We start from the raw sequence: 26,515 nt of genomic DNA, 5'->3' as shown, positions 1-26,515 counted from the left end.
GCAACTTTAAAAAGAGATTTCTTTTTAAACAAAGAGATTCTGATTATATTTATTACACGCTTCCAGAGAAACTACAATACACAGGATATTGGTAAACTCTAGAATCATACTATAAATTCAGCTAACACAAGCATTCGAATAGATATAAAGCTGTTACGAACAGACTGGGAAATTTATCTTAACCCCTCTTCCTCCCAACAAAAGCAAACCCCAATATTCAAGATTTCTACTTAGCAATGAGGAAGCCAGCCTGCAAACAGCTTAGACGTAGATGTTGATGTAGTAGCCTGCTACTTCAGGTAACAGCCACACAGTGCTCATTACTAACTGGTTCTCAGCTGTAGAAGCGCTTCTATGTTTTGGGTAATGTGTATGCTACTCTTTCAATAGTTGCAATTCTGCTGAAGCATTAAGCCCTCCTTTAGGTAACCTGCAGAAAGCCAGGGTTGTTAAGATAAAACAACCACCATCCTCATTTATTGAAATGGAAGAAGTGACCTGCAGTACCTATCCTGGGCGGTGGCAATGCTTTTCTTTTCTCTACAGATCACAGACAAGAACACAGGTCCGTAATGGAAACTTATAGCACAGTATTGTTGTTATTTGCGTGGGAAATTTTTGTAACGTTTCTTTGTACTGAGAACTCAAAGCAACTTCTATAGTGCTTGTGTCTCCTATGCTTTGTTCTGTCCTTCTAGTATTGCCTTTATGTAGCTCAAAAAAAAACAGTAAGAAAAAGAAAATGCTGAATTTAAAGCAGAACTCTAAGCTGGATTTTAAGCAGTGCAACCCGGTGGCAGCATTCTGGTTAACAGACACAGAGAGCCTGGAGCAGGGAAGCAGTGAGAGGTTAGGATCAAACTGGTACTGGGATTCATCTGTCTCGCCCACCAAAACCAACAGTGAGCACAGAACGCAGCCATTCTCAACACCAATGGTTTCTCTAAATGGTTACTCAACTCCTGCTAAAGAACACCCAGCACAACACTGCTACCATATCTGGGCTCACAAGGCATTTGTGAATTGAGGATGGGAGTCTGTGTATGCAAAAAGGATCACAGACTTGCAGCCCTGCCAGAGAGAACCCTTTCCTTCAAAGCCACTCTGAACCCTGGGTGCGCCTAAAAGAGCAGGTTCTCCTCCCATTGACTCATTCGTGATCAAACAAACCAAGATGTGAGCTGGCACAGGGAAGCTCGAGCTGCCCTACAGAGACTCTGTGGCTACGTCACCACCTATCTCTTTCCAGTCCTGTCTAGCCGTATTTAAATCTAATACTAGATTGTCCTTGGAGCTGGAGAGCCAGAGCCTGAAGGAATGTAGTGTATGTATCTCTTGCCATACAGTCATGCTACACAGCCAGCCTGCCACCCCTTGAATCTTAAAATACCACATCTCCTCAGGCTGAGATCCTATTTAACTCCAGGAAGAATTCAGCAAGAGGAGATGCAGCAGCTATAGCAGGTAAGGTTGGGAGGCTGTTTGCAAATGCAGCAAACCCCAGCTGTGTCGAAACGGAGCGCACGGCTGGGACTCGTCCAGCTGACAGGAGGGTTCGTACAGCCAGGCAGTGCTGTCATACATGACCAACGCAGCACTCCGAGACTCTGCCTCAGAGCAGCTTTTCTCCAACATGCAGTACCTGGTCTTCCCAAGTTTCCAAGAACACCCCATTAGCACAGGCACTGAATTCTGTACCATCTAGAACCAAACTGTTCTCCGATTCTTGTAGTCATTGCAGTCCCTGCCACAGCCTCAAATCCCTGAAACATACTCACTTTCAAGGGTGGGAATAGAAATGGGAAAGTGCATGGGTGGGGAATAAGAAAGAGGCAGCGACGCTGGGGAAATGAAAGCTTTCATCTACAGCAGTCTGGTATGTGATGAGTTATTACCCAAAGAATTAAAGAATATGACAAAGACATTATTATTAAGCCATAAAATGCAGCTATGTATTTCAGACTAGATGACAACAGAGATGAATACAAAGCTGTGTAGTGTGGTATCCTTGATCCATTTGATCCCTCCGCCTTCAAAAAATACAACACAAACCGGTATCCAAAGTAGCAAACCCATGCTCCACCTTCCACAGGGACTTTCCTACCAATCCTAGCCAGCATGGAGGAGCTAGGACAACAGGCCTCTCCGCCTGTCAGAAATGACAGAAGTCACTTTAATGGTGACTGACACATTAATTATGTCAAATTAAGTCCTGGATATGTGAAGTCCTCTTTGCTTGTAAGAAATCTATGGCAGAACCCCACCCCTTCCACTCTTACAAGTTCCTTCTCCCTTGTCCACAAAAGGTAAAACATGGCAATGCCAGAAAACCATTTAATATAGATAGTTGCCTTTGATGTCACCTCTGAGGAAGCATGATTACAGATGACTATTCTGTCTTTTGAGGCTCATCACTCATGCCTTTATCGTTTCTTTTTGGTTTCCTTCTTGGGTTTCTTGCTTATCTGTGGAGCAGTTGCCTTTGGCTTCTTCACTGTCTCTGAATTCTTAGGCTCAAAACTGTCCGAGTCCTACAAGAATCAATTAAGAAACAGTCAGTAACTTTTTTTTTTACAATTTGCTGACAGCTCACTTTGAGCATTTGAGTATAAAGCCAAAGGAAGCAAGTGCTGGGTATCTCTGTTGGAACACCTCTATATCAAACCGAGTCCACATTTAATGAGACTCAAGCGGTACCATCTCTACTTCTTCTGCATGTGCTTTTTGATGAGTGTGAGTTTATGCACAGAAACAGCTTGTTACCAGAGAAGCCGTTAAAAGCTTAGGAGTCTAAAACAGGCTTTGGAGAAGAAAAACAAAACCAACTTTAAAGGCAAGAAGAAAACCAACACTAAATGAAAACTATTCAAATTAGGAAAAGGAGAAGATACCATATAATCACCAGTGTGCATGGAAACTTTCAGCAGGTATTTCTGCAAAGCGTTAATCATCATCATGTGCAAGAGAAAAAATATTCCCCAAAACAGTAGTAAGAATGTAAAGTTCAGAGCCTCTAAATGAAGCCTAAAATCCAGGGAGGGAATTGCAGGCAAAGCTTTCTTCACCTGGACTAACAAGGAATGCTTAGATATGCTGCTTGTTTCCTTCAGGGGAGATGACAGATAATATTTCAGCCATGGGAAATAAAGTCTAGTTATCTTGTAAAAACAGAAGGGAACAGCGCCAGTCTCATCTGAGAAAGCGCACACATGCAGATTGCCTCCTTTCATTAAATGCATTTGAGTATAAATATTGCTTTAGCATCTTGGTTTCTATCAGTCAGAGTGTGCCAACTGGAAAAGGACACACAAAAAATGGCTGAGCAAGACGTGCTAGTTTCAAGCTTCCAAGACAGCACTCCAGATAATGGAGGGGGAGGCGAGCATCTGACAGTATCCTTTTAATCAAAGAGCTTGGTTCAAACGTCTCTCAAGTTACTGGGCTATTACAGTTCACATCTGTGTGGCTTTCCAAGGAAGGAGACTTGGCTGACTTTCCAAAGGCTGCAGTCGGCGCACGGGGAGCTGGCAGGCTCGGGAGAAATGGAGCAACAGGCAGTTATTAGTCAGGGATGCAGTGCACTGCTGCTGGAAAGTGAACACTGCTGCCTTCTAATGTTCAAACCAAGGCAGACTTCAAAGCGTGAAGTCTCCAAGACAGAGGCTCCTCAAAACCCTACCCAGACTCAAGCATCATTCCCAAGATCTGGAGGGGTAGCTTCTGGCATTTACGGTCTTGTAAATTAGTCATATGGACAGTGGCTCAAGAGGACAGTATAGATACAGAGAAAATAAAAAGTAGAGCATGCAAACATCAAAGTGTGCTTACAAACTTGAACAGTGACAGGTCCTCGAGCCTTACTGTTTTAACTGGGGGCCTGGTCTTCAGTTTCTCACTTACAACTAAAACTTTCATTCTTTTCAGCTTTCAAGAACCAGGCTACTCAGTATTTCTCAAAAAAATTCTCAGGGGAAACCACGGCCTCTGGCAGACAGGTGCTGGTGGCTGCAGAATAATGGCGCGAGACTTGCAATGTCACTGCATCGTGACCGGCAGCCTTCATCTCCTTGCTGGGAACTGCAGCTTTTGTGGCAGGACTAGCAGGAGGGAGCATGTGCCCATGTCGGGACAGTGTCTTTAATCCAGTACATCAACACAACTTCACATCACACCAGCAGTTAAAGGTGAAAAAGTTGGGTCATGAACTGTATGTATCCCTCACACTGTACCTCACCCACAGACATTCCCTTCCCCAGACAGGCTGAAAATTTCCATGCTTCCTAGGGAACAAACATGGCAATAAAGACAGCCTGAAACCAAAACTTCCCATGCTGAGTTATTACTGAAAATATACCATACATATTTATACAAAATCTGTATCAAACCACCAAACCTGCAGCTTGATCACCAACACTGAAAATATCTGTCCCCAGCACGACAGGCATCATCAAGCATGTGGAACTCTTTTATCAGAAAAGCCAGGCTGAGCCAGGTCATCCCACTGTGGTCCAGTCCAGAGGAATCAGAGCCCTGTAGCTCACCGCAACCTTTCACTTCAACTCTCTCCTGTACTAACTGCATCAAAGGACCCTCCACTTGCTGGCACAGGATTGGGTGTCAGTACAGAAAACTGCCCCCCTCATGTTAGAAAATACTAGGAATTTCACCTGTATCTTGTTTCCAAAAATCACACATAAACTAGAGCCCAAAGTCGTTTCCTGAAAGGCAGGTCCTGCAAAGGGGACACCCTGCCTGGCAATTAATAAAGCAAATCAACAGCAGGATGACAATATGGGACTAAAGCCTTCTCATGTACAGTCAGGACCAGTGTGCACATTTAGCACATCTTGCCGGTGCTTCAGGTCACTTTTTTCACTGATATTCTGACAGACCCTGGCTCAGGTATTTGTTCCTGACTTTCTAATCCAAGGATAAATCACAAGACAAAAGCTGAAGGTGGGAAAGCTAGAAGGAAGGAAAGAGAGTGAACAATGAAACCGTAATCCCAGGGGAAAACCACTGTGTCTCCATTAGCTACTCAGAGTTACCGCCCATCCTAACTTCTATGACTCTACCCATCTCTAGCAATATTAAAGAACACTGCTTACTGTTTTATGGGACTTTGAAACTGGCAGGATTATGGCTAGCACACAGACAAGCTGGAAAATGGCTCCAAAGAAGAGTCCGTAGCGTAGAACATTCTCCATGAATGTAGGCTCAGGGATTTCAGGTGGGGAGAAATCCAGCTCAGCAGCCATCGTGAGCGCACCCTTCTTCTCTAACGCTCTCAAGAAGACTGGTTACTACAAGAAGGGGGGAAAAAAAAGCAATTATTTGCATCACGCTTTCTGGTATTCACTTTCCATTATCAAAAAATGAGACTACCTCATGCAGGTTTTTTGAAGATACCCTTGATCTACAGAACCAGTAACAAAAGAGGGAAATGAAAGTTGCATTTTATTTGGATGCTTGTCTTTTACTACCTGCCTACAAAAATATTACTCAAGCGCTAGTATTAGTCCATTTGCAGGTGAGGAGGAAAAAGATGAACAATATTCATGAAACAATGAGGGCAAAACTTAATAAGCAAGAATATACTTCTCCCTGAAGTCAATCAACCATGCAAGATTACTATTATTCACTTTCACTTACATTTTATATGTGGTCACAGCCTGGTTGTTTTAGATGGCGTACAAAACCAACTGCTACTTAGGTAAAGCACACAGAAGGCAGATCTGTTGAAGACAGAGGAATGAGTTACGTGTTTGAAGTTAAGCGTGGCTTTAGTGGCTAGTTACATTAAGCCCATATACCTTGCAACGGTCACACAGGTAGTTTGTGGCAGAGTTAGATATTGATCTCCTGGGTCCCAGGCTAGCTTCTCAGCCGAGACCATCCTTTCTTCCTTCCTTTATCTTTCGCTAATGGAGTTGTCAATTCATTCTATGAATGACTAATGGCTTTCCACAACAGAGAACTCTCCTGCCAGAATTGCTGGAGTACGCCACAGAAGGTCCCAAAAGGGAAATTTAATTAGTCTGAGATGCCATCAGAACTCAGTTGTGATTACTGTCTCACTCAGTTTTCCAGACCTGTGTGAGCCTGGTGTGTACTTATTAAATCAGCACTACTTACTGATACTCACAATTCTCTGTATTACTGAAGCTTGGGCGTGAGTGTGTGCTGCATGCATGTTTCAGCTGAATGGTAGTAATCTGCCTCCTAAAAATTACCTCCAAAGCAGGCTCTGTATTTCTCAGGCTAGGAGGAGATTTCTACAACCTGCAGATGTGACCCATTTCAGAAGGACAGAAAACTTAAAGAGTATAATTTCAGTAAAGTTATAGTTGATAAATTTGAGAATCAACCAACAATTCAATGCCAGTGCCTAAGAGGCAAATCTCATTTGGGGGCATACTAAAAGGAGTGGTATATAAATTACAAGAAATAGTAATAGTGTTTTTTTTTAATTCACCTGAAATACAGGATATTATTATGAATTTTAAAAGACAGGAAAAAATTCCCAACTGCACGGACTGCCAGGCACTGGAATGCACAGACTGTAGAATCCCTGTTACTGGTGATTCAGAAGAGCGTATCAGTTAAGTGTTCGCCTGGGATGGGGTGTGAGTATATATAATCCTGCCTTTGAATCAGGTGATAAGAATAGGTGACCTCTCGTGGTCCCTTCTGGGTCTGTACTTCAGTGAAAGAAATTTTTTTGTATTCCAATTACAATTCAAAAAGCAAAGGCTGCATGGGACCTGTACATGAAGGTCAAATACACACTGGGCCACTCAGACCCAGCAAGTCCCAACACAGACCCAAAGGCTGTACTGGACATACAATGGCGTCCACAAACCATGCATAAATGTGGGTCATCCCTAACTGCTTACAACGTTTAAACACCCTCTCCCCCAATCCACTAAGGCAGCAGTTCCTCAGCAAGAAACAGAATCACGCGAAACTTCACTCTTGAGTTTCATTTCATCTCAACTTAATTTAAAGGGATATCTTTTGAAAACATTATTCTTGCCCACGCCCTTCCTCAAACAGAGCAGGAGGGGATGTGGCTTCATTCCTCACCTGGAGTTTTTCGCAGGACTGATAATCCCGATTCATTCACCTGAAATACAACACACAAAAATAAACTAGAAAAGGAAATCAATAAAATGAAAGCAAAAAAATCTCCATCCTCATCTCCCACAAGTCTCCCCTCCTTTCCTTTTTCTACTTCGCTTCCCTTGAGGGTATTAGCAATGGTCTAACAAATCCCAGGTGACATGACCAGCATCAAGAACTCTCACACAGGCTGTCAGCAGCTGCCACTACCATTTTAAATGTTGCCCCATGAAATATGCTCAGAGAAGATCTGACATTATGCACCAGCTAGTCATAGTAGAGCATCCTTGCTGGCACAACAGCCACAGCAGGCAACCACATTTGGAGCATTAGTTTTCTAGCTATCAGTGGAGCTGAATGACTATTAGCAAAATTCCTCCCCGTTTTAAAAAACTCCAGTGGTTAACACAATGCCCAAACCTGCACAGGCAAGAAGGTTAAACCTTACACAAATGAGCAGGCCGAAGTGGAACACTGAGGAACCAGGGCTCAACATCAGGCACACAGCCTTCCGCACCGAGCACAAAACTTGGAAATTGAGCTTTCTCACCAAGAGCACTACCCCCTCACACTCTGCCTTGCAGCTAATCCTGCAGGTCCCTGGATGATAATGGAGTCTTCCTCTCTGTTCATGAGAAGCTAACAGCATCACCACCTCTTCCTTGGCTAACATCTTCTCCACAGGTTATCGACCATCTTTTTCCTCAGACTGCCTCACCTATTAGCATGGCTACACTTAAAGTAATTGTTCTTAAATTGCATTTAAAGATCAGTACTCCTATTTCAGATCCTGAGAGGAAGCTCCCCCTCCACCTTACTCATTTGGTCTAACAGCAGGTACTGCCTCTCCCCACAAGCTTGGCCACCTCACTGGAACAGAGCAACAGAAACAGGTCACAAACACTTGCAGTGCACTACAGGAGTAGATTTTGACTATATTCAAAAACAGTCAGTCTTGCTTCCATTTGGGTTTCACAGCAAACTAGCTACTCCCACACAAAAGGACTTGTAGCAAAGCCAGAGCTGTACCACAGCACCAGCGAGGGGCTACTCAGGGCTCCAGGCTCATGCTTTTGCTCGGTGACACCACTGGAAGAGGATGCGGCTGTCACCCATAATATATATACATGATAAATGTGCAGGATCAGGGCCATAAATTAGCCATCTCAACTCAGCTAGGAGAGGCACAAACCTTTCTTTTTGCTGTCCTGTGCTGCTTCTCAGCTGGCATCTTCAAGCATGATACATACATAGCACTACATAAATAATTAGCTTAGGACAAAGCCACAGGAGCACTTCAAGTAATATGTATGAGCTTCCTCTTGGGGTGGAAATAAAGAGTACCAGTATTGGTGCAGAACATGAACGCTTCTGTCAAAGGATGAGGCAAAAAAATCCTCACACTAGATTTCTGAAATAACTTAGCAGGTGCTGGGATGGAGACTGGCCAATTCCTATTGGCTTCAGGAGGATCTGCATGTGCTTAGCACCGCTGAAAACATGACCATTAATGAGGCCGAGGAGCCCACCTGTAGGCTTACAGGCCCGGCGCCAGGCAGCCGGGTCCCAGCCGTGCCCAGGGGTTGTAAGGAGAAGCAGCCGTGCAGCCCCAGAGCAGGGGACACCCAGAGCTCCTCCTTTCCGGAGAGGGCAGATCTGCACCGTTTCCTCCCGCCTGCAGCGGCCGCCAGCCCTGGCTGCAGCAGGCCGAGCGAGCCCTCAGGGAGCCGGCGAGGCTCCCCTGCGCCCCAGGCCCTCCCACCCGCTTCCCGGGGGGCCGGGGCGGTGCTAAGGCCACCGCCGCACCCCTCCCAACACGGCCCCTTCCAGCGGATCCCCGCGCCGCTCCGGACCCCTCCTGCTGCCCCCGACCCCCCCGGGAGCCCCCCCAGCCAGCCCCTCGCGGCCGCCCGGCCCGCTCACCGCCCCTCTCGGCTAGGCCGCGCCGCCCCGGAAGTGATTACCGCCCGGCAGGAAGTGCACCCCGCCCCGCCCCTAGCAACCGCCCAGGGCGCTGCGTTGCTAAGGGCGGCCTGCAGGCCGGTGGGGCCCAGCCGCCGGGTTCCTGCCGAAAGGCCCCTGAAGCCACTCGGCTTCTCGCTGGCGCGGGCCCCGCCCCGCCTGCGGGCCCCGGTGGGTGCCACCCCCCGGTGGGTGCCCAGGACCAGGCCTGGGTTGGCCCCTCGGGCAGCGAAGCCCCCCAGGCCTTTAGGCCTCAGGGTTAATGCACTCGCCCCCTAAATCTGTGCTAGCATTTTAATCCTCACCATCAATAGTGTGGCCTTGCAGTCCTGGCGGGCTTCTCTTTATCCGAGAGGTTTTGATCAGCTCCCTTGATGTGCCCTGGCCGCAACAATTAAAAGACGTGTGCTTCTGGCTCTGCTCTTGCAGGGGATTTTTTGTTTATTTTTAATGTCCTGATTCAGTATCCAGCTCTGAAATGAAGATGTCTTGATAAGATGACTTACAAAGGGAAAAATTGCTTGTGCTCTGTTTTCCTTGCTTGTGGTATTTAAAGAATCTGATTTGTTTTGCCCTTTTCTTAACCCTAAAATATCAGTAGCGCCAGGTTTTGCTGCAGAGCTGTATTATCAGAGAGCCTAAATAATCTGGGGAAAACCTAATCGGTTGCTTATCTACTGACAGAGGAAGGTATGGCATTTGTAATAAAAGGATTTTCTAGGCTGTTACCAAGCATTTGAATTAAATGGGTATTAATGAAAACAATTTCAAAGGTTTTGAGCAATTGGATTAAAAACCTTTCATCTTTTGTAGTGCAGAAGACTTTACAGACAACTGGAGAATTTGCACGGCTGTGAGTTGCAGAGGCCAGAGACACTTGTACAAAGAAATTCTTTTAGCATAAAAATCCCAAGAAAAAAAAAATCACTCTTAAATAATTACCAGAGCTTTCACTGCCCCTGGTGAGTGGCTGTACCAGCTGTGGAATAAATGCAGAGCTCAGGCAAGGTGGTAAATTCTGCCCTTTCCACTCCCAAACACTGACTATTTAGGACACAAAAACACTGAGAAGGGAGAAATAATTCATGTGAATGTCAGGAGAGATCCTATCAGCATGGGTTAATCGAACAGATTAAATTCTTCCCAATACTACCAGTGCACTAAATTTGGTGGTGCTGCTGTCACACCTTCTCATGAGCTCTCATCCTTGTGGTTTGAAGTTTGCAGGCAAAGGGGAAAATACACACTTAGATTGCAACCAATACCGTACATTTTCTTTCCTTCTCCTCGTCTCCCCCAACAGAAATGGCGCTACTTATTCTAAGCAGAAGTAGGTAGGTGAAATTGCAGCTTTTATACAGCTCCTACCCATTCCCTTTACCACTGTCCTGCCCTGAGACCATCAAACACTTGCACAGTAACGCCTGGCTCTGCGCAGAGACACTCAGCCTTTGAACCACAAGCAGGTGGTGCCATTAGCCCGCTTTGGCTGCGTGCCTTTCACCAGCACCACACTGACCCATTTGTTTCAGCTGATTGTGAAACGATAAAAAAGGAAGTTCTTTATAAAAACAGGGAAGATTTTTCCAAAGCCTGCAAGATGTGACTGGGTTTCAAAGCTAAAATTGATTCAACAAGTGGAAATGGCAATTTTGTCAGCACTCAGTTCTAAGTAGAGTCAGAGCTCGGGCATGAACTCTTTCTTCAAACCATCCTTAGCTTTTTAGTTCTTTCTACATTTCTTCTTTGGTTTGCAAAGCAATATTTCCTGCATGTCTTTTCAGTGAGACCCATTTATTACCACTCATCGTACATGTACAACATCCTTGTGCACCAAGGTCTTTTCATGCTCAGGTTGCATATTATTATTCAGCCAGGAAAAAATTAGTAACAACTGCTTTCATTTTTCAACCCTTACTGGAAATGTGGCCTTCCTCATTCCCTCTCCATAAATTACATTTTACCTTCTCAATAGCAGTAACACATTTCACTCAAATGCTGGTTTTTTATCAGAAGCCTTCAAAGCACTTTCCCAAGTTGAGCAGTAATAGCAGCATTTGGATTCTGATGGGAAACCAAGTCACAGAAAATAGACCAACACCCAGCCTGCCCTGATGGGAAGGGATGTCATTGAGGTAGTCACTAGAGCCCTTTGAGTAGAGGGCGGGCGTTCACAGACCCCTTCCTACACTGCCTTTCCCTCCCAGAGTATAAAGGTCTCAGTGCTTCCAAAAATCAGGAGTAGAATCCTCAAGTGGGGCACCAGCACCCAGGAATTGGCAGCTGAAGGACCTGGTCACTGCTAGTTGGTGGCAGGGTGAGGGTTGAAGCCGGCTCTCATTGTTCATTGATTCTGGCTACAATATGCTGTGCAACCTTCTAGCCAAGGCTCCTTTACTAACTGAAATGAGAGTGGTAAGAGCAAAGATGAACTTCTTAATTACTGAGGTTCACTGCTGGCATCTGAGCTGTCTGCCAGGGTTGGGAGAAGGAGATGGTATTTAGAGAGCCAGAAATTCAGGAACCAGTAACTCTCAAGCCTACAGCTGAGTGTAACATGATGACGTCTGGCTGAAACTCTTGGCAGTTCACCCGCACGATGCTGAAATGCTCCAGCAGCTCTGGTAGGAAATAAACAGAGCCAGACAGGTATGGGCTCTATAAATGGATCTCACCCACAGAGCTCATCAGGCTCCTGACAGATACACATCATGCAGGCCACTGTCATTTGTTCTATTGTAGTCTCAGTGATACGTTAACATTTGAAGATTAAGTAGGCTTTTCAAGCAGGCTTTTAACACTATGAGACAGTCCTTTCTGATAGCTCTTCTTGCACATTTTGAATTACTGATTTATTTTGTCTGTTTTAATCTGATCCCTTGCTTCAGGCTCATTCTTATAGTGCAAACTGTGCTCTCATCCAGAGGGACTCCTTCCTTCAGATTATTTTGATAAATGTCTGTATTCACCTTCCTACCAACCTGGATTCCTCAAGGGAAAATTATCTCCAGGAAATCTATTGATGTTCAAAGAATTGAGCCAGGAGGATCTGAAGATCCAAATCCCAGCACTTTATCCTTCCAAGGTGGAGAAACCAAGTCTATATGATTTTCTAATGGCAAGCCTCCCCACACCTGCTGGGTTCAAATTTTGGGTCCTCTGCTTCCTCTTTAAACTGTCAACACTGGCCAAATCTCATCTTTCTCATCTCATTTTTGTTTGCTTGCCTTCCACAGAAATGACTGCATTTTTGCAAAGAACTTAGGAATGCAGTTACTTTGTATGCACCAGTAACGGACAATGCAAATGACTGATGATCAACTTAATTACAACGTGCCTTAGTTTTGCCACTTGGGATAAGACATTTGAAGCAAAATATGTCCCAGCCTACCTCTAAGATGGCAAACCTATGCAAAAAATATAACCTTAGGCAGTTCTGTTTAATTTACCATTAGGACATATGTGATGTTAGTCACCACCACATCTCTCAAGTAAACGAAAACCAGTGAGAACAGTTGTGTGGGGCTCTCTCAGGAGTGGTGGAGTTTGGAGAAGCTGGGGACCAACATCCACTGTCTGTGCCATTTTTGAGAAGCGCAGAAAAGCTTTTGATAGCTGAGAATACAGGATGGGGTTTTTTTTGCCATTTGCTGAGCTCTTACTGTCATTAGTTTCAACCTCACAAGGTGAGCAGGACCATTTCACATGCTGCTCAGCTTATCTGAAGCTGTATGTTGTGCACCTGGAATAGACAGGGGCAATTTTTTAAAGCATGGCATGGAGACCGGAGGAGGTAAAGCTAAGAGGAAATCAATATCTGGGAAATTACTGCAGGATCCTAACACTGTGTCCTTTGTCAGTGAAGGATTGGCACTGAATAAAAGTAGCTGGCATGTGCTTCACCCAAGGACCCTAGGGAGGTTGGGTCCACATGGATGTGGCTCCAAAGCTGGGCAGTTCCAGCTGCAGAAGGACCTGTGGCAGCTCGTACCTGGCTGTAGGCTCCATCAGGCTTGCACTGGTGTAGGCTTGGGTTTAGAGGGCAAATAGACAGTTACCCACGGCGCGGTGCTAACCTGAAGCGATGATCTGTGGGAGGTAATTTGAGGGTTACACACCTCTGGTTTGGGAGCCAATGGATGTTGACACCACTAGCTGTGGTAGCGAGAGGTGGGGAGGAACTGGGAAGGTTCTAGGGACAAACCAAGGGATTTTTATGGGCCCCTTCCAACCTGAGATATTCTATGATTCTACATTTTGAAGAGAAAAAGCCATTCATTTTGCAAAAGCTTGTTATGCCAAATTATTACTGATATTACCCCTAAAATCAATGCCACTGATAAGCACAGAGCAGCTCTCAGGCTGTGGAGTGCAGAACTGAAGCAAGAGCATGCAGGGGGTACCAGCTCCACCTGTGTGACTACTCTACTAAAAAAAAATGACCACGAGAACAAAGACCATAGTTTCCAGCTCCAAAGATGCACTGCAACACAACACAGATGGATGCAAAACTGGCTCCAAACAACACTGGATCCTGTCACAGTCTGTGGCATCTTCATTCAGAGATGTTAGCAGCCAGAGCATCCATCGTGGGACTCAAGCTGAGGCTAACTGCTGGCAGTAGCAGGGATCACAGCCATTCCTGCTGCAGCAGAAGTAGCCTCGGTAGCCAGAAGGAGAGCTCAAAGAGTCTGGTAGAGGAGCTCCACAAATGACCCTTCTGGGTCCTATGAAGACATGAAGGTTTTGACTAAAGCTGGGACAGGAAATCCCAAGGACAGAAAAGCTGCTCTATTTCAGAACTCCTAAGCTGGATACACCCAACAGAGCTTGGAGGGTTTTTTAGAAATTTCTGCTGCCTCTCATAATTAATCTGAAGTCATGAAGACAGCTTGTTGTTGTGTGAGCCTTGCTGGATCCAGCTGTGAATGACAGAAACCCAATCCAGGCAGTGCAAAGAAACCCTGAGGACGATGAAGCTTTAGAGACCCTTCTTTGAAAGCAGCCCACTTGAGATATGAACACAGATCACAGCCCTCCTAATCCAAGCTAGGCAGCAGGCAGCTATAAACAAGTCAATTACAGACTGATTCTCCTTGATCTGAGAGATACTGCCCCGTATCTTACAGCAGCTCTGTGTAAGGCAAAGGGCCAGGCGGACAGAGAATTATCTCAAAACCACACTGTAGAATGAAATTACCTTGATATAGTGTTGGCTCTCAACTGGTTTAACAACATGGTCTGATTCATCTGTTCAGCCAGTATAGCACCAAGACAGTGGAAGAAAAACGTCATGCTGAAAAATTGGTGCAACCAGCCTCACACATGAGAGAACATGAGCAGATTGTTTCAAAAAAGCAAACAAAAATCCCTTTCCAGTTTGCAGAGACAGTGTGCAGCTGTGTGAACCGGTACATGGATTTTGGAAAACCTGCTCTGTGCTACCCAGAAATCTGCTTCTCCAGTGTTCATGAGTAGATGATACAAATTATGTACCTTCCTGATTTGCACAGCAGATCCTCTCCCCATGAACAGGCTAGTGCTGTTTCTTTTTACAACTGGAAGAAGGCAGTAGTTCTTGCTTCTCTTCACATTGTTGTTCTGTTTCTGGATTCCACTGCAAGGGCCCTGGTCAGCTCAAGCTCCTGCTTTGGTCCATTCAATCATTGTTCATGATTTCTCTGTGGAGTGGCCTGGTTCTGATTTGATACCAAAGGGAATGTGAGCCCTTGGAGCACTCAAAGCCGGGAGAGCCCAAAGGCATCGGTGTACATCTGTCTAGGTATACAGCGACTGTTATTTAACACCAGAGTCATTCAGCATGCCAGGCTCACTCAAGCCTTTCCGACTGTTGGGTTATTGCTTACTGAGAGCCTACAGTGTGGAAGGAGGATATTGCTTGATAAAGGAGTGAGCCATAATCACAGTGCTGATTTCTCACCTCAGCAAGAAGCAAAGGGGCAATGGCAGAGTCAGACCAGCCCTGAATGCTTCAGACTGCCTGCACATGCAGGTACCCACGTGCACACCAGATGCACTTGTCCTTCCCTACAATCCATCTCTGCCACCAATAGCTGCGATGAGCCCTCCAGTGCAAGGGGAAAGTATTCCGCAGCAGGCAGGTATGTGTCATCTCATCTGCTGAAACTTCCCCCCAGCAACGAGTTACACAAGCCCCAACGGATCCCCATCAATTCTGGGCATTATAAAGTCAATATGAAAAATCTTGCAGGTGGAGCTCATGCTGGCACCTCATTTTTAACTCCTCTGAACTGTCCTGGTCTTCTGGGCACCAAGGCTATGTGTTCTTTTTAATGGGGCTTTCATATACCTTGTTCCAGGAATGAAAACAGCTGCCAGTGCATGCAGCACCCCAGGGAAGACCCTTGCCTTTTTCCAGAGCACATGAACGGAGCGGAGCTCTCCAGCTGCTCTGTGTGCTTGATATGAAGCTGTGATATTTGCAAGGGACTGAAGCATGAACTGCCCTGCTAATGCTAGCAGGTGTGAGTAACAAAGGAGAAGGAGGAAAAGGCTGATAATCAAAGAAAATAGCAAAAAGACAAATCTTCCTGAGCAGGCAGTGTGAGGAAGTATTAATGGTTAACTCTCATTGTGGAGCAGGAGGAAAAAATGCAATTGCAAAGAGAAAGTTTACCTTGCAAAGCAAATTTGTCATTTACTCTGCCAGATTCATTATTATTTGCTCTTCATTCTTTGAACAATAGAGAAGGCATGCAAATGACCCTCGACTACAGGCATAACCCTCTCCCTGCAACCTCCCTGCCTTCGTCCTTGCACACACAAAAAAAGAGGATGCTAAACACACGCTTTGAAATTCAGGAGGATAATTGATTCTCTGACGTGTAGAAGCCCACAGGATTCCTGAGGGAGCCACAGGTATATAAGGAGGAGTTGCACCTCCCCAGCAGCCAGAGGACAGCTGGGGGGAGATCCGAGAGTGTCCTCCCTGCTCAGCACACATCCCGGGTCCTGCCCAGGCACTGCACGGAGGGGACGAACCCAGCAGGGCTCACAAAAGCAGCTCTGGAGAGGAAGAAGTTGTATTCACAACAGGGGAAGGAAACACCTGGGCAGGAGCCGATCGAGGAAACGCTTGTTTTCTAAGGGAACGGTAAGTGTAAGTCTCTGTATGTGCATTTAACAAGATAACGCCTACTTGGAAATTGGAAACAATTAAAATACACTGAAATGCAATCAAAACTGGCATCAGTAATTAGCTTTGCCAGGTATGATATCCTTTGTACCATACAAGATTTTTTTGTACCAAGTATAGATGGAAACAATAATCAAACTACAGGATAAATGCAAACCAATAGAACTGTAATATAGATAAGCCTTGTAAAAACATGTTAGATGCTTACTAGCTGTAGCACAGTTTTCCTCTTTTACTGTAACTGATGAGAGTTCCTTTCCCCTGGAAAACGAACGCTGTTTTACTCACCTGTCAATAAAACTGTGTTTCAGCCAAACCAAAGTGTGAGGAGAAATGCAACGGTAAGGCATTTAAAAGGATTTCTGCTTTTCTAATGTAGTATTTCATAGTACAAAAGTCTGAACTTTATAAAACAGCAGGCATGTTAAAAGCTTCGTTTCATCGACATAGTGGTATTTTTAAGACTGACCAGGTTAAGGTTTCAGAAACAGTAAGGGGTAGTTACCCCATCTCTCCAACATCATTTTCACAATGCTGCTGTTAGCATTGCATAGGATGGAATGAAGCTGTTATGCTTTATATCTGCAGGAATGGTGCTAAAAGCTCTTCATCTTAAGGGGTATTTATTTATTATTTTTTTTTTTTTTCACATGCTGCCAGAATGGAAAGTAAGGTGTCCTTCATCTCAGGAGAATTTCAAAGGTGACAAGGTTTTGCAGAGCTGTCAAGCTGCCTGTATGCAGGGTGACACTTCAATTCACCCCAGCTTCTCCTCTGAAATAGCAGACACTTCTGGGAAGGGGTGTAGGACTTTGTGTCTCCCTTTTTCCCTTGGAAATGAATTACCCAACAAGATGAGAAGTGAACTCCAGTTATGGAGAAGACAAAGCAAGACAGGGGAAGAAAGGCAAAGCCAGAAACAAAAAAAAAAAAAATATTGCAAAGAAACTAAGAGTAGAGAAAGAAAAATAAATCTCAAAGGAACAAAAAATGATTCCAGAGAAAACCCTAGCATTCAAAGAGAAACCAGATACAGAAAGAAAGTGGTAATCAGCGCTGTATCCTAGGAAGAAAAAAGGGAAGCAGACAATGTTGGGCTAGGTTTTCATTTACGTTGATACTTGAACTTCTCAGCTCACATAGTAGCTTTCCTGGTACTGATTATATCTCCTGGTTGACACTTCCTATAGATGGTGATGCCACAGTCTCCTGGTACCCCCTGACAGATGCTTTAGATCATTTCCTCTATCTAGAAAGACCTGATTTGGGATTTGTCTTGGAGATATTTAGGGGAGAGGCACAAAACAGGCATGCTTTTTCAAGTTCAAATGAACAAGGAAAAAAGCAAGCAGGAAATTTGCTCTAAAACAAGAAGTCCTGGGAGTCTCCCAGTCACTTTTTTGCTTCTTCTGAGCATTCCTCCACTCTCTGGGGGGCCAGAGTGATTCTCTAAGAGACCAGATCTTGGGAGGTAGGGATGCTACACAAGAAGCTCTGCTGGAGCTAGGAGCAATAGTGCTGCTCCCAGGGGAACAGGTGGGGAAGCTGCTGGTCCCCCAGCTGGAAGCATGAGCAGCTGGAAACAGGGACAGGGCTGAGAATAAGTTTGTGATAAGAAATGTCATTTCTTAGTGCACCACCTTTTCCCTTGTCTGTCCATGCACTTTTGCCACTGCCACTAATTCTGTTAACTTCCACAGTATCAAGATTGGACCCCCTTGAAGACCACCGGCCCTTAATTAGCCTTCCCCTCACTATCCTGATCTACAGTCAGGAGAGTGGGCAGCTCTGTCCCAGCAGTGAATCACAGCTCACTGCTGATGTTTTTCATCAGAAAGGGCCCCCTCCTACCATCACAGTCAGTAAAAGTCACTGCTTGGAAAGTTCGGTTAGGCAATTAGAAGCCCAACCAAACGCTTTCCATGTGAAAACTGCTCTTTTTGCAACAAAGTATTGTTATACATTTGGAAGGAAGGGGTTTTTTTACCTCTTACGGAGATCAAACGTCTTTCTGCTCTTCTCTTGTGTAAAATAAGACAGGGAACGGGGAAACTTGGTATTTTAAAGATTTATATCCATATTCTTAAGGAATCTTTTTTTGAGCAAAAGATCAATTGCTCTCAATCAAAACTCAGGAAGAGCATTCACTGAAATACCCTCCTACTGTCCTTTGCTTCCAATGACAAAAGCATCGCATTCGGCTCCGGAGGGTGTGCGACCTCAGACGACTCTGTCCTGAATCATTCACAGCACTTCAGCCAGCAGCAGGACACGAAGCACCACAGCGGCTGTTGGAGGGCAGACACGCACGGCTCGAGCCTGTCTCGCCTCCCACCAAAGCCAGTGCTCAGAGCTGCGTAGGCGCTGACGGGGGGGCTCCTCTCAACACAGCAGCAGTTCAGCTCTCCCAAAGGGATGTATTTTGGTCCATTCCCTCTTCTACCCAAGCATGACGACTGAAGGAATGGTCTGTGTTTCATATGGCTAACCAAGCTCAGCACTGCTGCCTTTGATAAATGGGTTTGCCAGGGTAACCTCTGGGCCAGTACTACCCCTCTGCTCAGGAATTTTATTTGGACTTTCCTATTTCTCCCTGAGCTCTGGATGCCCACAAGACATCCCAGTCAGTTTTTATGCACGCATCTGTGCTGTACAGCCATGTGAGCAAGTACACGTCCCCAGGACAGCGGAGGGCAGGAGAGGTCCCAGGGGCTGGTTGCAGATGGTCCCATGCAGGCAGCAAGGCTGCTTTTGGCAGCCCCTGCTAACTGCTGCCCTCCAGCACCCAGGTGCTTTTACAGCCCATGCAGCAGTCCCTGGGGCTCAACCCAGCCTCAGAGCTCTCCTTCAACCACAGCAGCAGGACAGGTCAACAACAGGGTCCCACAGCGTGAAACCCTGCCAACCAGCCCTGCCTCCCAACCCAAGGGAGACAGCAGCTCCCTGAGGGGTCACACGCAGCCACTGCCTCCAGGAACCGCACTCCCTGAGGAAGACTCTGCCACATTAAGATACCTCTGCATTGGGAAACACCATAACCACAAACATGGAGGCATGTTCCCGGTCCCTTGGTGCTGATAAGTGAGCAGGGGGACCAAGTGCACAGAGGTGCCACCTGGGCTTTTCTCCTGGCCTGGAGCACCTCACTGCCGCTGACTCAGACTGCTCTGTGTTTCAGGTGACTCCAAAGGGTGGAAGATGCTGGATAAGGCTGCCCTGCTCCTGTTCTTGCATTTAGTTTCATGCTCCATCTCCCCTCCTCTCTACCCAGCTCTCAGGTAAGCTGCTGAGTGTTTTATCCACGCTCTTGGTTCCTACCTCTTCTCTGACCTTGTGCAATATAAGCACGTGCCAAATTAAGGTTGCCAGCACTTCTGAAAGCCAGATGAACCGTATGTGCATTGCTAAGCCTAGTTCTTTGCCCTGGCTTAATTTTTTGGGTACATTGCTAGCCTAGGAGTGGTTTCTGAAGGCAGGCACCTGACAGAATATTTCAGCCCAAACAGTTGGTTTTATAATTGAATGTTGGGTTCTATAAAGGGAAATATGACAATCTTCAGAGCAGGCAGCACCTCCAGCTCCATCACTGATTTGTGCTGGCAGGCCACCTGCATTGAAGTCAGAACTGCAGATATTCTAGTACATGAACTCAACAGCTGCCTATTAATATTTCAAGCATTTCCTTGTCAACTGTTAGAAGTTGTAATATTACTTCATACCACTACAAATCGATGGAAATACAAAACTGAGCATTGGGTTCTATAATGTGGATTTGCAACGTCACATAGAAAATTCTTTAGCCCTGTGCCAAAGCCGTGGCATAACGATACCAGAATTGCCGAGGATGCCTGAGGATGCTGGAAGCTCAGCAAGAGGCAAGTATGTTTGAGGCAGGACACTTTCTAGCTGGGGAGAGCGATGGACAACATTTGCATTACTGATGAGATGGAGATGACAAAAGGAGAAAGAAAAAGCAAGCGTAGAGGGTGCAGTGGTCAAGAAGACTGATCCCCGACTGGCAATTGAGCACATCTTGTAGTATGCCCTGGGTTTGTCTTGCAGGTACAGTCCAGGGCTGGTTGCTGGCAAGGCTGTGAACTTCCAGCTACAGCACAGCAGCCCGCTGCAGAGCCATAACCCCTTGGCAGAGGAACAAGAGGAGGAGGGTTTGTTAACAGAACCCACTGAGAAAAGGTTTGTACCTCACCTCTCGGCCCCGCTGCAGCACGAGTACACCGGTTACAATCTTCCCCCATCCCAGGAGCAGACCAGCAGGTCACTTAGTCCCACCAGAACCACAAAGTCCAGGCTCCAGGAGGGGAACTCAGCTGAGCCCTGCAACCAGAGCAGAAGGCTGGGACCATGCCAGATCTCATGGCTTGTGCTTCCCTTACCGTGGAGGGTACCCTTCTGGGAGCCTGGGTCTAACCACAGGCTAGAGACCTGCTGGAGGCTCCTGTCACCCTGCCGCAGACACAGCCCTCCCGGGGGGTGACAGTGCTGCTGCAAAGCACAGAAATGTCCCAGCCCCAGCGCTGCCCACTCCCATCCTGTGGTCCTCCTCCTCCCTTCCACTGGTTCTCTGACCTCATCTCTAGCTTGCAGGCACTTCTCCTTACTTGTTTTAGTGTGGGTAAACAGATTAACAGACATTTTATTTTGCTTGCTGCTTCCACATCAAGACTGAACTCCCTCAAATCCTTTTTACCCTCCAACAACTAACAGTCCAATACCGAAAGGCATTTGCTATAGTTATCTGCCCCCGATATCAGCAGTACCACATCCGAAACACCCATTTCTCACCTAGAAGGTTCATCACTAGCTCTGAGAGCACACCCTATGCTTGTCTTTCATCCCCAGGATGCAGCGCCACGCTGATGCCATATTCACTGACAACTACCGGAAATTCCTGGGGCAGATTTCCGCCCGCAAATTCTTACAGACCATCATTGGCAAGCGGCTTGGGTAAGCCACAGCGTTTTGCTGTCCTAGGGCTAACGTTTTCACACTGGGCAGTTTCTTCCATGCGTGTGGCAGAAATGGCTGCCTTCCCCTGCAACAGAAGCAATCTCTCCTGCTGTCCCACATCCCAAAGGGCACCCTGCATCCCTGTCTCAGATCCCCCTAATCACAACTGTCGTTAAGCAGCCTAATTAATCCTTTCCTCTAAGGCTGTAAGTATCAGATCAGCTGAGAGCTCAGCATAATATCAACAAGCAATAATATTTGCAAATAATAGTTGTGATGATCATTCAGTGGTAGGGAACAGTTATCCCTGGTCTAGTTTGAACACAGAAAACAGCCTCTCCACTAACACTTGGGTAGCTTTGGCTAGATAGATCAGTGACTGCCACCGAGACCAACTAGTCAGATGTGAGCCAGCTCCAATCCCTCTTCTAACACAGCAGAAATACAGCTGATCAGTTTCTTACTGAAACCGAGTAGAATGGCCCTAGGCTTAGACCCAGCAGGTTCTCTTGCAGTGCTGCTCAGCCTGAGCCATGCTTTGAGTGAGAGGCTAAAAAGCATCTCTGAAACAGAGATGTTTCTCATCTTTGCATAACAGGAGCGGTGAGAACAGCCCAGCAGAAGGGGTGCATGAATTTCTGACAAGGCGCCAGTCTGACAGCATCCTGATGGACAGCCGCTACCACCAACAGACGGTACTAAGGGACTTCCTGGGAGCCATTCTGCAGAATCAAAGGTAGGTGGGAATCAGTTCATTATCTGCTCAACCACAGGAATAAGACAAGGTCCTTATTGCTGTCTGGCTTCCAGATGTGAAGCTACTGGATCAAGTATCATCTTTCAGGTATACTCAGGGAAAGAATAAAGCTCCTAGCTGACCCCAGAACCCAGCCCTTCCCTAACGTGGGCAAGTGGGGTGCAAATAAGGAACAGCCTGTCCTGAGCCAGCCAGCACCACACAGCAGTCCATCACTGTGCTGTCTTCTCAAGCCCATAATTCAGTAAACAAGTAGAGGAAAAAAAGGATTTATCTCTCAATCTCAATTACGCCATCACCGTTCTCTTCTTTCACAGGCCTCAGGACATCACCAGCAGTCGGTTAAAAGGCCTTCCTGGCACCCTGGCTAAGCTCATGTAAATACTTCTCCCTTTTTCATCTCCCCATGCTCTGGTGAGTAACATTCCCTGCTTAATTCTGTACATAACACACTGCTACTGCACTGCTCAAGTGGTTTGAAGACTCTTCTTCAGCAAAGTCAGCTCCCACTGCTGTCCATGAAAAGGGGTGCTTGCTGCAATTTAAGAGGAAAAAAAACTTCCAATCAAATTTGCCAAGTACCTAAAGTCCTGTTAGTCTGAGCAGATAAGACCACGAGTGTTATGAAGCTGCACATGGATGTCTGGGAACAGGCTTGCAGCAACCAAAAGCAGCCTGTAAAGCCATCTGAGACAGTAAGCCTGAATGCCTAAGCTAGGCTAAAGGCAGGTAAAAGTCTTCCTCCAGGAGAAGAACCTGCCTCTAGGTCTCTGAGACATTTCAGGTTTTCCCTGTGCTGAATAGAAGAGGAAGTCTTACTGTTTTCAGTACCCCTCAGTCCTCAAAGTGGTCACTTGGAACTTAAATTATGCTCTGAATCTCACCAGCCCTGGGGGACTGGGGTCCATCCTTGGGAATACCTTCACTCGTACAAACATCAGTTGCCCTGTTTGAACTAACCTCATCTTGCTCCTCTGTCTGTACACATTAAGCCAGTCCAACCATAGCCAGCACAGTATAAAGGGGTGTGGAGAGACCTGTGTGCATACTGAAAAAAAAGGAGGCTGGGGAGCAGGGGAAGATCAGAACTTCACATAAATTGTGTCTATAGATTCAGCTGGGAGAGCACAGCATTTCAGCATTTCTCTTACCATGCTTAACTCTGTTACCTTTCCACAAATAAGGTCAGCTAGGAAAAACCTCCAAAGAATGAAAAACCTTCTGTGCGTGCCCACAAAGTTTTCTAATAATTCTCTTTTCCTCCTGCTTCTTTCCAGAATAACTCAGAGCTCATGGACCTAACTGTACAGTAAGCCCTTCACAGCAATCAAGACATTCCCAGATGCGAGCAGCTAGAAACTGATGCATACACTCCTCAGATCTGTTCAAAGGAACGCAGTTCTGATGCACTACTTAATTTACTTCATTCTTTACCATTTAACTGCCCACTCTAAATACTGGTCTGTGTACTGAACCAGAAAAAAAATACCTCCGTGGTTTAACCTCAGGCTGCTTTGCATACAAAGACTAAACCAACCAGTAAACTTGTAATCCTGGGGACATATTGTCTACTAATTAAGGCTTTCAAATCACGAAGCGTAGCAAAATTTCTGCCAAGTCATCATTCCGTTTGAGGGCCTGATTAGTAAACATGAGGCCACCAAAAGGCACCTTTAGGCAACTTTGTAAATTGATTACAGTCTGCTCTAAATAGATGCTGATGGCACAACCACACACAGAGCTCGGATCGGGATAAGGTAAGACGTGAATCCACATACCTGCCACCCATTAGAAATGCCGCTGTGGGCTGCTGCTGTCTAGCTCCTTGATACAGAGCCCTGGCAGCAAAACTGAACTCTAAAAAGCTCAGCTACAGTTACTGCTCAGCTTTGAGGTGTTCAAACTGAAGCCACAGCTCTGCAAGAGTTAAAGGAGATCCCTGAGCATCAAATTGTGCTGTCACTATGTTTCAATTCAATGTGCCATCCAGTGGACTCCACCATGGATAGTTACAACTGTAAATGTTTTCAAAGAAATTATTAACCCAGTGATCTCATACAGATATTTCCTTTCCTGTCACCCCAGTTCTCCTATTGTCTGTGTAATAATTATGTCTTCAGAAATGTAAATAACGTCAGGATGGGGGCTGCTTTCCCCTCGTTAGCAGGAAATAAAAGTTGTTCTAAATAAACCTGTCCAACAGCAGGTCAAGATGGCTCTTTGTCTCTTGAGATGTTTCTTGATTCTGGGCCCAGAATGGAAGATTTCACTCAGTCAGCGGCCAAGGGCACTGCAGATGACCCAGAGCTGTGCTACTGAAGGCACCAGGTCCAGCACCAGTGATTCAATACCAGGTCAGAAATACAGTGGCATGCAAACATATATTAAGGCCTCTGGAATCATCCCTCCTTGCACCTGAACAATTCCTTGATAGTCTGCAGTAGATACCGTCTCATTTTTCCTCAGGTGACCATGTTTCAGGATGGTAGGTTTCAGTATACATGGAAATTAATCCATACTTGCACTGAATCCTTACATTCTCCCTGTTCAGTTTTTACAGTTCCAGCACTATGACAGTACTGCTAACCGCCCAGCACGATGGGAAGCATCAAGGGGATGTTGAAGGAGATCAGGGAAGCTGTGACAGCACCAAGGGCACTAATGAGCAATCTGTTACTCTTCTGCAGGCAGGCAGCTGTCACAGTGAGACACAAGCCGTTCTTCTGCTTCACAGCACAGCTGGACAGAGAACCCGCAAAAGAAAAAACAACCCAAGTAGGCCTGGTTCAAATTGTGTTTGTAAACCTGTGCTGTAACAACTAACGCACTTGAAGCCATTAGGACTTACTTGCTCCAAGGAAAGGAAATATAAAAAACAAAGCAGCTTCCTAAAGTAGTAGGTAAACATGACAGCAAAAATAATTACAATTCTGTTAAGTGGCATAAAAGTCATATGCAAACACTAGATTGGATACTCCCAATAAAATGAAAAGACCTATCAAAAAACACTTTGGAAAGACCTAAGTCTGTATGATGAACAGCTGGGTGAGGGCAGCTATTTGAAATAAAAGGGAGTCCTTTGGAAGTTCAGTTGGCATCGAAGTGAGGAAACAAATTCTCAAGACTCTGGGAGGTTAAATATAAAAACAAATAAACCAAACCAGAAAACATCTGAGGAATAAGAGGCCAAAAGAATAAACCCCACCTTTCCTAATGCATAGCCAAGGAGATAGAAAAATCAATAGCAACACACACAGCTTAGAGGAGATACATCACAGTAACGCTCCATGGTTTTTGCATCTGCGCTCTCCATGGATAACATGTCAGGGCTCTACGGGCACAGGGAAATACTGTCCTAGCACGAAGCATTTTTTCAGTAGAAAAAATTAGTTATAAACCAAAGCTGGTAAGTGAGCAAGAACAAAATATCAGGCTCAAAAAACGTCACCAGGGTGAAAATGAATTTCAGGGTAAAATACTACAAATAGTAGTTTAACTATTTCTTGCTTAAAACTTTAGTCCCAGAGGATTCACATGCAGCATGAGATCAGGTTTTTGAAGGAGTGCAGAGGAGGTCAAAGGAATAGTTCATTAAACCTCTACACACCCAGTATAATGTTCACAATGAACAAACGGGTAGGAACTACTACAAAGAACAGAAACAGTGAGCTAAGTGTGAATTACTGCAGTGGGGAAGAGGCAAGACAGCTTTATAAAGTGGAGTCATGTCTCACACATGTGAAGTTCTTTGGAGGATTTGGCTCCACAACCTTTATCCACATGCTTGCTGGTTGATATAATTTTCTTGGATCTCCAAAAGACAATTGATAAAGTTCCATTGCCAAAAGGCCTTTAAAGAAACGAGTCTGACATAGGACAAACAGGAGCCAACACATAGATGCAGGGGAGGGAGCAACTCTTAAGTTTCCCATGCGGAAGCTGCTCATCAGGAAGAGATTTTGGCCTTTGGTTATCAGCACATCCTTCAATAAAGCCCAAATTTGCTCCTTCACCACTGCTTAGTGATCTTGGAGGTAGTTCATAGAGAAGTTAGAGTTCAAGTAACTCAAACATAGCCACATGGCAACCAGCAGATTCCTGGCATTCGGTTTCATAGAGGAAGAGAGGCAATAACCTCAGTCAAACCCATACTAGGAATGAAAAGTTTCCTTCCAGGGGCTGGAAAGAAAGTCACTCATGGGACCCACCACACTTGCCAAGGCCAGACACAGCCAGGCATGCCAGCACCACAGCTGGCTCCTGGCAAGGGCCAGGCCCCGAGGGCTCCTCCTGCCTGAGCCCTGGTGGCCCACAGCAGCCCAGCACGGCACAGAGGGCACGGAGACAACAGCCGTTAGCGGAGAAATGCAGATGACAGCATCGCACAAGGGACAGGCAGGAGTGGGAAGTCCCCCCAGTAAGCACAACCCTCCAGCAAAGGACATGAAAGAACAGGAAGCTTCACACACAGCAATGACTCACACACAGAATTATCCACCAGAAAAAGCTCTTTCCATTCTCATGTGAGC

General features: G+C 45.8%; 2 protein-coding genes across 9 annotated transcripts; one reads left to right on the top strand and one right to left on the bottom strand.

The window, feature by feature from the left end:
• Positions 1-2,320: 2,320 nt before the first annotated feature.
• On the bottom strand, positions 2,321-9,115 carry MANBAL (mannosidase beta like). 6 transcript variants are annotated; one of them, XM_055721905.1, is made up of 5 exons: positions 9,046-9,115; positions 7,087-7,126; positions 5,653-5,735; positions 5,109-5,303; positions 2,321-2,531 (listed from the first exon to the last, which is right to left on the bottom strand). In XM_055721905.1, the coding sequence occupies exons 4-5, from the start codon at positions 5,256-5,258 to the stop codon at positions 2,424-2,426; spliced, it is 258 nt and encodes an 85-aa protein (XP_055577880.1). In that variant the 5' UTR covers positions 5,259-5,303; positions 5,653-5,735; positions 7,087-7,126; positions 9,046-9,115; the 3' UTR covers positions 2,321-2,423. The 6 variants fall into 6 exon arrangements, with proteins under 6 accessions (XP_055577880.1, XP_027660964.1, XP_014135277.1 ...); XM_027805163.2 differs by lacking the exon at positions 9,046-9,115 and adding an exon at positions 8,652-8,954; XM_014279802.3 differs by lacking the exon at positions 9,046-9,115 and adding an exon at positions 8,315-8,632.
• Positions 9,116-9,389: 274 nt separating this feature from the next.
• GHRH (growth hormone releasing hormone) lies at positions 9,390-23,186 on the top strand. 3 transcript variants are annotated; one of them, XM_027805161.2, is made up of 5 exons: positions 19,440-19,539; positions 20,324-20,455; positions 21,122-21,226; positions 21,828-21,965; positions 22,304-23,186. In XM_027805161.2, the coding sequence occupies exons 1-5, from the start codon at positions 19,460-19,462 to the stop codon at positions 22,365-22,367; spliced, it is 519 nt and encodes a 172-aa protein (XP_027660962.1). In that variant the 5' UTR covers positions 19,440-19,459; the 3' UTR covers positions 22,368-23,186. The 3 variants fall into 3 exon arrangements, 1 of the variants encoding a protein (XP_027660962.1); XR_008734107.1 differs by adding an exon at positions 9,390-16,219 and having other exon boundaries at positions 19,440-20,455; positions 21,122-21,965; XR_008734106.1 differs by adding an exon at positions 9,390-16,219 and having other exon boundaries at positions 19,440-21,965.
• Positions 23,187-26,515: the final 3,329 nt, after the last annotated feature.

The sequence above is a fragment of the Falco cherrug genome, chromosome 10, assembly GCF_023634085.1.
Source record: "Falco cherrug isolate bFalChe1 chromosome 10, bFalChe1.pri, whole genome shotgun sequence".
Taxonomy (NCBI): Eukaryota; Metazoa; Chordata; class Aves; order Falconiformes; family Falconidae; genus Falco; species Falco cherrug.
The sequence above is the reverse complement of the archived record's forward strand: the minus strand, read 5'-3'. Positions and strand labels throughout refer to the sequence as shown.

Bases quoted from the DNA above. Each gene is read 5' to 3' on its own strand.
- MANBAL (XM_055721905.1), bottom strand. From the start codon at position 5,258: ATGGCTGCTGAGCTGGATTTCTCCCCACCTGAAATCCCTGAGCCTACA. The intron at 2,532-5,108 runs GTAAGCAGTGTT...TGATTCTTGTAG, and splicing joins TTTCAAAGTCCCATAAAACA to GACTCGGACAGTTTTGAGCC.
- GHRH (XM_027805161.2), top strand. From the start codon at position 19,460: ATGCTGGATAAGGCTGCCCTGCTCCTGTTCTTGCATTTAGTTTCATGC. The intron at 20,456-21,121 runs GTTTGTACCTCA...TTTCATCCCCAG, and splicing joins ACAGAACCCACTGAGAAAAG to GATGCAGCGCCACGCTGATG. The intron at 21,966-22,303 runs GTAGGTGGGAAT...CTTCTTTCACAG, and splicing joins GCCATTCTGCAGAATCAAAG to GCCTCAGGACATCACCAGCA.